This window comes from Lipophrys pholis (assembly GCF_963383615.2).
Source record: "Lipophrys pholis genome assembly, chromosome: 22".
Lineage (NCBI taxonomy): Eukaryota > Metazoa > Chordata > Actinopteri > Blenniiformes > Blenniidae > Lipophrys > Lipophrys pholis.
This window is the reverse complement of record NC_137644.1, coordinates 19,320,724-19,334,241: the sequence shown is the minus strand read 5'-3', so window position 1 is coordinate 19,334,241 and position 13,518 is coordinate 19,320,724. Positions and strand designations below refer to the sequence as shown.

At 41.5% G+C, this 13,518-nt stretch overlaps 1 protein-coding gene across 2 annotated transcripts in view; it reads left to right on the top strand.

The window, feature by feature from the left end:
* ano2b (anoctamin 2b) overlaps positions 1-13,518 on the top strand; it is a 70,179-nt gene that overhangs the window by 39,321 nt on the left and 17,340 nt on the right. For both annotated transcript variants that reach the window (XM_080492279.1, XM_080492278.1), the window contains 6 exons: positions 5,723-5,797; positions 5,971-6,172; positions 6,775-6,886; positions 7,011-7,068; positions 7,145-7,245; positions 9,300-9,442. In XM_080492279.1, the coding sequence (XP_080348405.1) occupies positions 5,723-5,797; positions 5,971-6,172; positions 6,775-6,886; positions 7,011-7,068; positions 7,145-7,245; positions 9,300-9,442 (691 nt within the window). The remainder of the gene's footprint in view (positions 1-5,722; positions 5,798-5,970; positions 6,173-6,774; positions 6,887-7,010; positions 7,069-7,144; positions 7,246-9,299; positions 9,443-13,518) is intronic.

Below are 13,518 nucleotides of genomic sequence, written 5' to 3'. Positions count from 1 at the left end.
CCTCCATCCCTCCATCCATCCATCCCTCCCTCCCTCCATCCATCCATCCATCCATCCATCCATCCCTCCCTCCCTCCCTCCCTCCCTCCCTCCCTCCCTCCCTCCCTCCATCCCTCCATCCATCCATCCATCCATCCATCCATCCATCCATCCATTCATCCATCATCCCTCCATCCCTCCATCCCTCCATCCCTCCATCCCTCCATCCATCCATCCCTCCCTCCCTCCCTCCATCCATCCATCCATCCATCCATCCCTCCCTCCCTCCCTCCCTCCCTCCCTCCCTCCCTCCATCCATCCCTCCCTCCATCCATCCATCCTCTGCACCTGTTGCTTTCTCAGTTTCTCATAACGACGTTCAACAGTTGTTCATTTTGGATGAAAACGTTAAAAAACAAATAAAATAAAGTGTGAGACTTAAAACAACAAACCAGGAGACCGGCCGCAGCAGTAGAAGAGACAGACGGCGTTAATAAAGAGACTTTCATGAGTGGAGAGACGGAGACTAATGGGGAGTGATGCATGCTGGGCCGTCGCCATGGCGACGCCGAACTCTCCCTCTCTCAGGCGGTTCTACCTGGAACGCAGCAGGAAATCAAGGCGTCGTTTTCAAGGCGCGACTCAAGTTTTCTTTTTGAGTTTATTTGCGGAGTAAAGCTGTTTCAATAATCCTGCTGCGGCGGTGCAAGAGGACAAGAAATGTTTGTTTGTTTGTTTATACAAACTACAAATGTTTGTTTTTACTATCTTATGACCAGATATTTGTCTTGTTTTTAGTCAAAATGTCTCATCCTACTAGATTTAAGATAAACTCACTGAACAGAGGTTCATCTTAAATATCTTGTTAATTCAAACAATCATAAAATGATCTTGTTTTGACTTATTATTTTAGAAGAAACAAGGTTTATTTGAGATTTCAGACATTTTGGAAGCGGAGGTGTGATTCGTATAAGACAGATAATCTTGATTTAAGAAATACACTTCACTTCATTCAAGTGAATGCATTTTATTTGAAAACCACAAATACATGAGAAAATGAGGACAAGTTTATTTTGAAGGATGAGTTATACTTTAACATGAAAGGTTAAATAAAAGCAAATGTCTACTTTTGAGGTAAAAACACCAACGTTCAGGCATAACTGGCTTTAAATGCAGCGTTTCTAAATACTTATATATTGTGATGAAAAGACTTTATACCTCAGAATGCTTCATTTATTCCTTAATTTAATCCCATATAGAGATGTGCCACTATAATACAACTCAAAATACGTAAATGTATTTTTGATTGAAAAAGTATACCTTTTTTTTTCTTAGCCTTTGTGTCTCATTAAAAGGCAGAAAGCTTGAAAATACTGATAAAATCTAGATTAGATTAAGTTTTTCCTGCTAATTTCAAGAGCTCAATATTCTAAACATCATGTCTCATTTAGAGAAATCTTCCCAAGACAATTTTCACTTTTTCTCTTGGCAGAGTTTTTTTTTTTTTTTTTCACTCATTTTAATGTCAAAGTACCTTGAAATATATTTATACTGTATATATGTGTTTTCCTCGTCTAAAACGGGCGCCGTCCCGTCCTCATGTAGGAGTGCAAGTGCCACACATGGATTGTAGGGTACATGACGCGGTGTGTGTGTGTGTGTGTGTGTGTGTGTGTGTGTGTGTGTGTGTGTGTGTGTGTGTGTGTGTGTGTGTGTGTGTGTGTGTGTGTGTGTGTAGTTATTCCCTTTAAAACCATGTAAACCTGCATTGTGGATCCTAAAATGTGAATTAGACTGCAGTTTTTTAAAATACAAGACCACACACACACACACACACACACACACACACACACACACACACACACACACACACACACACACACACACACACACACACACACACACACACACACACACACACACACACACACACACACACACACACACACACACACACACACACACACACAGGGAGTCTCCTCTGCTGTAGTTTGTGTACCTCGTTCTGATGATTTTTGTCGCTGGAGCTGAAGAGGCGACAGGAAGTGGATGTTGGGATTTAATAGAAATGAAAATGGTGATAGCGGCCGTCCTCAGAGCCTCGCCGGGCTTTCCTCAGCGGACGTAACAAAGCCAAATATAACACCTGACCCATTTACTGCCTCCCTCTGAAGGCTGTCTCCACCAGCCACACACACACACACACACACACACACACACACACACACACACACACACACACACACACACACACACACACACACACACACACACTGAAGGTCCTTTCGTCTTTCAGGTTCTCAAAGCTTCACGACTGTCGGCGTGTGTGTGTGTGTGTGTGTGTGTGTGTGTGTGTGTGTGTGTGTGTGTGTGTGTGTGTGTGTGTGTGTGTGTGTGTAAAAGACGATGCAGGAAATCCAGAATTGATCGAATTTACTTTTACTCTATTAGTTTAGTTCATTTTCATGAGTTTCACTCTCACTTTTTAAGGGTTTAATTGAAGAAAAACCAAACAAACTCTTATTTTGTGCTCTTTTGTGGTAAAGACATGAAGTTAGACGGAAGAAGCAGGTTTTATTTACTTTATCTTTCCCACCAGAATGAGCTTCAAGATCTTTCGAAACTATAAAGGTTTTTTTTGCGTAATGCAGGTCTGCAGTCGTACGGCAGGTAAAGGTCACAGCAACTTACAGATAATAATTATATTAGTCAAATGTTATGAGGAGCGGTGATGTTATGAGGAGCGGTGGAAGAAAACTGCATTAAGGGAGCTTAATTACATAAATCATGACTGTTGAGGGTGTATAACGTTATATACCGTATAGAGAATACATTACATCAAATAAATAGTGAAATACATTATGTAGAATACATAAAGGAGGTTTGTTGAGTTTATTTGATTTATTCAAATAACACAATGTCTTCCTCCTGGGACCTGGTGTCCTCCTGGGACCTGGTGTCCTCCTGGGACCCGGTGTCCTCCTGGGACCTGGTGTCCACATACGTATGTGGACATTATGTTGGGTTGTGCAGCAGTTGACTGGATTCATGTTTATACAACTTTAAAAGAGCAATTCACCTTCCAGGAGCCGGTGTCTCTTATTCTGGACATTATTTTGGCTCGTCTAGACCAAAATACTAAACTAGTTCAGGTCTTAGGAGGTTAAAGTTCATCCTTTCTGCACGGATTGGTGGGTTTAATGCTGGTTGTACCATGTTGTACCATGTTGTACCATGTTGTACCATGTTGTACCATGTTGTACCATGTTGTACCATGTTGTACCATGTTGTACCATGCAGTTCTGTCCACTAGATGGTGGTGTTGTACAGAGCGTAAAGTGCAGCTTAGAGAGCCGTGCGTGTGTGTGTGTGTGTGTGTGTGTGTGTGTGTGTGTGTGTGTGTGTGTGTGTGTGTGTGTGTGTGTGTGTGTGTGTGTGTGTGTGTGTGTGTGTGTGATAAATTCCTCTCGGCCTCTGTCTGAGCCTGTCCATGTAAGTATAAGAACAAATGTTCCTGTAATGGTTGATGAACGGGGTGAGTGGGGTGAACGGGGTGTGAACGGGGTGAGTGGGGTGAGCGGGGTGAACGGGGTCACATGCCTCAGGAGGCCGTCGTCACACAGATCAAACCACATTTGACCAGAAACAGTTTTTCATTTCCACACATGTAGGTCATCGTCTCCCGCTGAACCAGAATTATGTCACAAATAAAGTGTCCGCTTTAATTCCAACTTTTTAATAAACAGTTTGCAGAATATGATCCTATGATCATTTTCTATCTTATAAAAGGGGGTTTAAATAACTCTACTGTTTGTTTTTAACCGTATTTATTCTCGTATTTGAACCACATGTGATCATCATGTCATCTCTGCATCTCTTCTTCTTACATCGTCTGAACAAGAAAGCAAAATAAAGCAGCTTTAGCAACACGCCGGACCAAAACATGGATAATAAACGTTTCAAATGAAAATGCAAAACTTTTGTTGTGTTTTGCGTTTCTGTTTACACGACAACGGTGCTCGGAGCCAGTGGCAATGCAACTTTTCGAAAACGGTACAACTCCACCTCCGCAGAAATGGACAAAACGCACCTTTTCATAAACATTTCAACTCTTGTCTCTATGAAAACTGGGAAAACGCAACTTTTCAAAAACGCTCCGACTCTGTCTCTGTGGAAAGTGGGAAAGTGCACGTTTTTGAAAATGCTCAACTTTGTCTCAATGGAAACTGGGAAAATGCCCATTTTCGAAAATGCTCCAATTCCATCGCCAGAGAAACAGGGAATAAGCTGCTTTTCAAAAACGTTCCGACTCCGTCTCTGTGGAAACGGGGAAAACGCAGCTCTCTGAAAACGATCTGACTTTGTCTCCATGGGAACTGGGAAAACACAAGTTTTTGAAAATTCTTGGTCTCCGTGGAAACGAGAATAATGCAACTGTTCCAAAACGTTCCCAGTTAGTCTCCATGGAAACAGGGAAAAAACTGCTTTTCAAAAACGTTTCTACTCCATCTCAGTAGAGACAGGGAAAACACAAGTTTCCGATTACGTTTTAACACCATCTCCGTGGAAACGCAACTTTTCAAAAACGCTCAGTGTCTCCGTGCAGACGGCAGAAACGCTGCTGCTGCAAAAACGCCGCAGTAAATATTTCTTCTGCACAAGTAGATGAACAACAACAACAACGTTTCCTCCGTCGTGTTCGTGACTCCCCGCCCATCTTCTCCTGGGACTTGGTACTTTTATTTTGACGGGCACCGTATTAACAATCCAACTTGGCCGTCATTCTTTCCATACGAATGACGGCCTCCTGGCCAGTGTTAATGTTTAGAACGTATCGTCATCAGTGTGCAGAAACAAACAACAGCGCCCACTAGTGGCCCAACATTACAACTACATCGTTTTCAGTGTTTCTGCTGATTCCATAAACGGACATCGCTTTTCAAAATGTCTAAATGTGAAACTTTTCTTAAATGGAAACGCAAAAACGATTTCACTCAAAACGCTGTTTAATTGTCTTTTGACATCCGAGTGAAGCGGAGCCGCTTTTATTTTACGACTCGCCACTAAAAAGAACAGTTTTATGAACCGTTTTTAAGAATTGCTGCATTAAAGAAGATTCTATCTTTAACTCTTCCTTCCATTGGACCCATGGTTTCATAAAGCTCGGTAGCTCCATGTCCTTTAGCAACCGTCTCATATATGTAAGAGCTTTTATTTTGTCTGAGTTTTGAGTAAAAACACTAAACAAACTTGCTGTAAGTGGAGAGAACTTGTCGAACACGTAGCGTAGAGAGCTGTCCAAACAGAGGCCTCTCCTCCTCGCACGTCGGAGTCCATAGGTTGTGCTGCCGGTTCTTTTCTTAGACGAGACCCAAATGTTCCCATGTTCCTTCCTGGGAAAAGAGATTAATCGCATTAGCTGTGGGTCGTCCGTGTGTTTGAGATTCTATGGAATGAAAACATTTGTTCCAAGCCGGCCTCCAAGTTTAGGCTGAAAATCGAGCGTTTGAGCGGCGGTGGAGTCTCAGTTTTTTCTTTTGGTTTTGTTTTTTTACGTTGGAAACCGTCCGGTGCTTTTCATTGAAATGTTGTTGTTTTTTTCTCTTCTATGAAAGCTTCGCTCTTTTCTTTCTCACTGTCTGTTGTCGTGTCTCCGCGGGAGGTCCGCTGCTCTCCAAAGGTAAAAAAAAAAGAAAAGAAAAGTGACTGGCAACGTTCCCTCTCTTCCCATCCTCTCTGGCAGGCCGCCATCGAGAAGCTGACCTGGAAGGACCGTCTTCCTGGATACTTCATCAACGTTTCCTCCATCCTCTTCATGGCGAGTATATAAACTCATCAGTCACTGGCTGAGAGGGAAACCTCTTGTGTTTGACCTACATCCATATCCTCCATAAATGATTCATTATCAGCCATTACTGTCACGTCCAGACCAATATGGCTGACTAACGACTGACTTCCTCCTCCTCCTCTTCCTCCTCCATACGGCTCCAGTTCGGTCTGACGTTCTCGGCGGTTTTCGGCGTCATCATCTACCGCATCACGGTGTCGGCCCTGATGGCGATGAGCCCCGACCCGGAGACCAAGTCCAACGTCAGAGTGACGGTGACGGCCACCGCCGTCATCATCAACCTGGTGGTTATCCTCATCCTGGATGAGATCTACGGAGCCGTGGCGCTCTGGCTGACCGAACTAGGTACGGTGGCCCGGTCATCCAAAATGAGAGCGAGCGAGCGAGAGAGAGAGAGGAGAGAGAGAGAGAGAGAGAGAGAGAGACAGTTTTACCTCTGATAGTACGCTGTCCCTGAGTGCTGAGAAAGGCACCTTGAAATAAAATGTATTATTATTATTATTATTATTATTATTATTATTATCATTATTAATATTATTAATATTATTATTATTGTTATTATTATTATAATTACTATTATTATTATCATTATTATTAATATTATTATTATTGTTATTATTATTATAATTACTATTATTATTATCATTATCATTATCATTATTATTAATATTATTATTATTATCATTATCGTTATTATTATTATCATTATTATCATTATTAATATTAATATTATTATCATTATTAATATTATTAATATTATTATTATTGTTATTATTATAATTACTATAATTACTATTATTATTATCATTATCATTATTATTATTATTATTATTATTATTATTATTATTATTATTATATAAAGCTACTATTGAAAATGTCAGTGTTTTTGTGTTTTGCACCCTGTGTGATATATACAAAGTTCCACGTCTTCTGTGTTTGTCCTTCAGAGATTCCCAAAACTGAAACCAACTTCGAGGAGCGTCTCATCCTGAAAGCCTTCCTCCTGAAGTTCATGAACGCTTACGCTCCCATCTTTTACGTGGCTTTCTTCAAGGGCAGGTAAGCCACAGACAAAACGTAGTACTTGTACTCGTCCTTTGAAAAAAAAAAAACCTCAAGTGGTATGAGTGCGTCCTCGTTACATGAAACCAACTTCACATTTTCTCTGCTCGTGTTCCTGCAGGTTTGCGGGTCGACCGGGAAATTATGTGTACGTCTTCAACGATTACCGAATGGAGGAGGTTGGTCGTCCGTCCTGGGAATCGACTGTTTCTTTTGACGTGATTGAAGGTGTGAAGGTGTGTGTGCTCCCCTCAGTGTGCGCCCGGAGGCTGCCTCATCGAGCTCTGCATCCAGCTCAGCATCATCATGCTGGGGAAGCAGCTGATCCAGAACAACATCTTCGAGATCGGCATCCCGTAAGTGCTGGGGGTTGGAATTTTCAGATGGAATCTTCTTGGAGTTGTTGCTGACATGTCTCTGACATCCAACGCTTGCTTCCTCACAAGCTCCTACAGGTGTCCCCCCCCCCCCGTGTCCCTACACTTTTATTCTGTCTCGTGTCAAAACTCAGCTTCTACCTGTAAATCCCAGAAGGTGAGAGTTCAGCTCAGTTTATAACATCTGTCACACATCAGAGGGGCTTCTGGCTTCTTACCGACGCCGCCGGCGCAGCTTGACCCCCGTGACCTGTTTGGTCAGTCTCATCAAACGCTCTGGTCTCTACTGGACGTCCTGGGGGACGAGCGAGCCGCCGGCGCATTCGTTCAGTCGCTGTTTACGTCCGTCCGCTTTAAAGACGGCGTTCACACCTGGGAGAGGAGCAGTTAACTGGTGTCATGCTCCGGGCCAGGTGGCTGTTCTCTGGCGTGTCTGAGGCGGACAGAGGTTCACACAGGTTGAAGAGAAGGTACCTGACCCCTGGAAGATCCTCGTTTGAGGACGGTTTCATAAAGAATGTGAAGGACGAGTCACCGTAAATCAGCTTGAGCTCACTTCAAACGGAGCCGGCTTCATTTTCTCACTGTCACTTTCAATAAAAAGGTCAGAGGCCGTCTCGCCTCCTCATTCACAGTCACCATCATTCTACTTGGAACGATCATAAAGTAACTAGTTACTTGTACTCCTTTCAATGTTCTTCTCTCAGTCTGACCATTTTTAAAAGGCTCACATTCTGAAAAATCCACTTCCTAAAGGTTCTCCAGCAGTACTACTCGTCCCCATACCTGGACTGACGTCCCAGAAGTGAAGACAGTCTGTCCTCTCTGTCCCTGGCTTGTTTCAGGTTTTAAAAAGTGTGTTGCTCCAAGCAGCCAATCAGAAATCAAACCCTATATAGTGTCATCGGGGGTTTAGCCAATCCCAATCAAGGTAGGCCCTCCCTTTGACTCCTCCCACAATTAGGCAGCTCTGCTCTGGCACATGGCACCACGAGAGGAAGTACTTCCTCCTCTTCCCAAGATGGGCATGTGTGGGCGGAGCCAGTCCAGCTCACACAGACACAGCAGATTCTGAGTGCAGCTCCTATGATCCAATATTCAAATGGAGGAAATAGACGACCAGTGAGACCACGAGGAAGCGAATCCTTCAATAAGGTGCACAAGGTTGTATTTTTGTAATGTTGTGACAAACTATCTGAGCTGTCGGTCAGTCTAATGAGCGTTTCACTCAATATGTTCAGCTGAAGTTACATCAGTCAGTTGGAAGTCAGATTACGGTGCGCACACTTTACTTTGTCCATTTTTAGTCAATCAGAAATTATCAAACTTGGCTCCCGTCGAGCGCGACGTGATGAACCTTAACGGAACGCTGAGGACTGGAAACGTGGCCTGCTGGAATCAACCCAACTCCAGGAGCACCAACAGAGCGCCGTGCGCAGCCATTTAGGGAGAAACTTTTACATGCTTGTTTTCAACGTTAACATCCCAGAGAGAAGCTCGAGTTTATTCTGTTAAGGATTTTTCTCATTTGCTTCATCCTGATCAAGATACTGAGATGAGATGAACGTTATTGTTTGCACCAAGCAGTGACAGAAACTGTTCTTCAACAAGGCCCCAAACAATAAAGTGCAACACGTATTTAAAACGCACTTAAGACGCAAGTACAGACAGTAAGTAAAGAAAATGTTGAACGGAAATAAAAAACGGTAGCCGATAAAAATAGAAATGAAAATGTAAAGTTTTTTTTTAAATTAAATTAAATTAAATTAAATTAAATTAAATTAAATTAAATTAAATTAAATTAAATTAAATTAAATTAAATTAAATTAAAAGGGGGTGGCGGCCTATGAATAGCTTTCCGTTGAGATATGAGAGGAAATGTGAACATGGCCTTGTATGAGTGAAATATATAAACGATTACCATGAAAAGGAGTTTTAAATTCTTTAAATGTCAAACATTTGCTGATGTTACGAGACTTGATGGCTTTCTTCAATATGCAGTTTATTTTTTCCGGTTCTATTTGTCCCACCAGGAAGCTGAAGAAGTTGGTGCGAGCGATAAAGGACAAAGGATCCGCCCAGAAGGAGAGCGAGGACGAGAGACCCCCCCAGCAGTGGAACCTGGACTACGCTCTGGCCCCCTTCGACGGCCTCACACCCGAATACATGGAGATGAGTGAGTCTGCTGGAAAGACACCGGCGTGCTGTTAAAAGTTCCCGCGTATCAGGATTTCCATGGTCTGTAGGCGCGAGGCAGGTGATGGAGCTCTTCTAGGTGGATGTGTGCAACAGGAAGGGAGAGCTGAGGGGAGGAAGACGTGTCGCTCGTACTCTATCGAGGGTTTCGTCAGTTGAATTCTGCAAAATTGAGCAAGATGGTTGGAAAATGGCCGTGCAATACAAGGTGTTATAATCTAACCATTCCATACAGAATAGCGCCCTGTAGGGGGGAGCTGTGGAACTGCACCACGTCCGGCTCAAACACAATTATTCAAAGAATCTTATAATTTACATCCTGTCATGGAATGTTGGACAGATACGTTAAATAGATCCCCTGAATAAAACCAGAAAGGATAGAATCTATGTGGTTTATTTTTTAAATAAAAGAAACAATACCTGTAACAATACTCCGGGTTTGTGGAAAAACTACAAAATAATCAGTTTTGTATGTACACTCACACAGTCATCAGAGACACGATCCTGCAGCATTGATAGAAGGATCTTCAACCTCAGACTCCTCTTCCAAAGCTTTCTGTTTTTGGACTGCGATGACCTTTATGTGTGGGGTTGGCTTCTCCTGGTAATCCAGCTTCCTCCTGGTAATCCAGCTTCCTCCCAGTCTGGGACTGGAACCGGCAGTGCTCACCACTACACCATCACCTGGAACCATTTCTTCTGTTTCCAGTCAGAAAAAGCCTCTAAAACTCCCATTTTACACTAAAGTCACTGAAATCAAGTGAACCAATCTGTTAATTATCCGGCTGAGAAAACATCAGGCATGACGGACGTTACATACGAGGCGCGTTCATGTGTCCGTTCTGACAGCCAGTGTACAACTTAAAAAACAAAAACAACAATCTATATGCAGTAATTGATTTACATTCATGTCCATCACAAAGGACAGTGGAAACGCAGCTTCAGATTAAAAGCTCTCTGGGTAATCACACTCATCTGTGTCATCACATCTGAACGCCACACTTCACTTTCATTCCTTCGCCGTTTTTCTCCCCGACCTTCAACTTATTCAAATTCCAGAAAATGGTCTTTTATTTTCCGGTCCAGAAGAAGTATTTACTACAGCCGCGGTGCGCCGGTGCAGGAGCAGTGCGTCCGAATAATCTCATTTTCTCATTTTTTTTAATTGGAAACAACAAGCAGTAAACAAAGAAGAAGGTCAAAGAAGTTTATAACTGTTTTCTTTAAAAAAAAAAAATTTCTTACAGTCCCATCCCACACAAACAGACAAAAAAAGGGTAAAATTTAAAATATATTAATTTAAAAAAATTACTAAATGAGGAGAAATGTCTAAGATTCAAAATGATCTAACAAAGTGGTTGGCTGCAGATTGTTTGCACTTATTGCATGAATTTGTCTGAAATCCCCTTCGTGACCCGGACGTCCCCGTTAGGAAGAGATGATTGTTTGCGAGAGGAGGGGGGGGGGGGGGGGGGGGGGGGGGGGGGGTCCGAGGCCGAAACATGTTCCTGATTTGAGTCACCAGTGGATTTGTCAGGAGGCCTGAGGCAGTTAAAGAGAGTTTCCATGCAGAGTCCATATTGTGAGTTTTACAAGCCGACAGGATCTTTGAGGAGCCGCAGCACTGATCTCCTAAAGTAGAGTTTTATTACCCCAGATGAATGAACATATTGAGTGATCCAGGAAAAATACGTCTCAATCAGTGTGTGAAGATATAAGAACAGCCTTTTTAACCAAACTAACTCAGCACTAGTTAAAATCAAGTTTACACACTGGGAATTTTTTATTTTTTGTTATTTTTCAAAGCTGATTAAATGAAATAGTAATAAACAGCGGTTTCTAAAAGTTCCCCATTGGAAGCAGCTTTCAGAAAGTTGCGTCCTCAGTGGCTCTGAACATCCAGAATATGATGAAAGTTTTTACTTTTCACTAGAGAACATTGGCGTGGAAACAGGCTCACACTCTCAAGTTTCTCAGACGAATAAAACTGTAAAAATAGAAGAAATTCTTTAATGAAATATTTCAGAAAAATTCATAGATTGTCATTCTGGTAAAAACTGATGAATGGATAAAATATTGTGTATAAAACAGAATAAAACAGAAGTCTTAGAATAATAAAAACAATAATAATGATAATAATAGAATTATAATAATAATATTAATGATGATGATAATGATAATAATAAAATAATAATGATAATAATAAAATAATAATTATGATGATGATAATGATAATGATAATAATAAAATAATAATAATAATAATAATAATAATAATAATAATAATAATAATAATAATAATAATAATAATAATAATGGAATGTCTCACTTTGTCATTATAAATAAGGGAAAAAAAAGAATATCCTAAATGACTTTATATTATTATTTAACCCAAAAACAGCAACAAACCTCTACAGACCAAGAAACCAAGAGTGGAGTAAATTAATAATTGATTTAGGAATAATAAACCCAACAACTATAAAATACAAAACCAATCCAGTGACTGATAAAAAAAACCAACTTTCTGAATCCAGATATTGTGTCAGAGGATCTTCTCTTTTCACCAATAATTTTGACCTTTCAGATTATATAATCACATTTTCCCCCGACAGCTAAAAGAAATTAGAACTGGTATTGTTGGGTGTTTTCCAGTTTTGTAGAATAGGTCTTTATACGATCACACAGCCAACAAACAAGGCTTTTTAAATGTATGATGTAAGAGTTGAAATTATTGCGGCGTCCAAAAGAGCACAGTGTCGCACATCCCGGAGAAATAAAAGAGAAAAACAGCTCGACAAAAATAAAATATTGAGAAAAAAAAAAAAGACAGTTTTAGAATAAATGCGACCTTTTATCTTGGTTGGAATCGGGATCACAGAATCTTTGTTACTGGACGGGCTGTTCAGCAGAGCGTGAAAATCAAAGCTAAAATAAAAGATATGGAAGCAGATGGGTTTGTACCTGCCGGCGCAGTGGGACAGTGGTGAGCACTGCTGGTCGGGGCTTTTGGATGTTTTTATCTGTAGTTTGGGGTTTTTCTCTGAACATTCCAGCGTCTATTCAATACTGCCTTTCTCCCTGAATTCCCCTTTTAATGAAGCAGCAACTTGGGGTTTGCTGGCTTTTAGCCAGCGTCCTCTGTAATAGGCTCCGCCCCCTTGTGTACGTAACGCTGGTTTAAGAGAGTTTTCATCAAATCTTTTGACGCTGTTGGTTCTAAAGAAGAGACGATTACTCAAGTAATGTTATTACCAAACATAATGGTAAAGGAACATTCACTAGAAAAGAAGGAGAATAAATTTCTTTGTGTGTTTTTACCTTTTAAAGAGATTTTACTTCGAGCTTTATGAAATTCGCAAAACACTACACTCAAAAAAATCAACGATGCAGTTTGTAACTATACTGAGAATAATTATTTTCAATGTTCAGTCAATAGTGTTTTATGAACAAGATCAAGACGACAATATGAATGGGGGATTCTGTGCTGCTTTTACTTTGGTAAGTGAATAAAACACAAGGCCATCGAGCTGACATGGAATCTGATCTAATGCAGGAGTCCCAACATCCACGGTCCCGATGGTGCATCTGCACTATCAACATCGAACTGGAACCTGGGCTGCATGTGACCGCCTGAATTGAAAAGGTGTTTCTAATGGAAACGAGTCAACAGCCAGAGCAGCAGGAGCAGGAGCAGCAGCCAGAGCAGCAGCAGCAGCAGCCAGAGCAGGAGCAGCAGCAGCAGCAGCAGCCAGAGCAGCAGCAGCCAGAGCAGCAGCAGCCAGAGCAGCAGCAGCAGCAGCAGCAGCAGGAGCAGCAGCAGGCTGCTCTTTAGAGACGTGCTCCTAAAACACAGTCTACATGTTGATGTTTGTCAACCAGGGAAGCAGAGAAAGTCTTGAAAACTGAAAGGTGCTTATGAATATCAATTATTAGAATTTTTTTTTTAACTCGAGCCCCTAAAAGATGATCCCTCGATATTCTGAGATCACGAGAGCGTGAAGTTGTCCTAGAAATATCAGCTGAATGGATTTGAGAGGGTGAGGATGGAGGGAGGCGG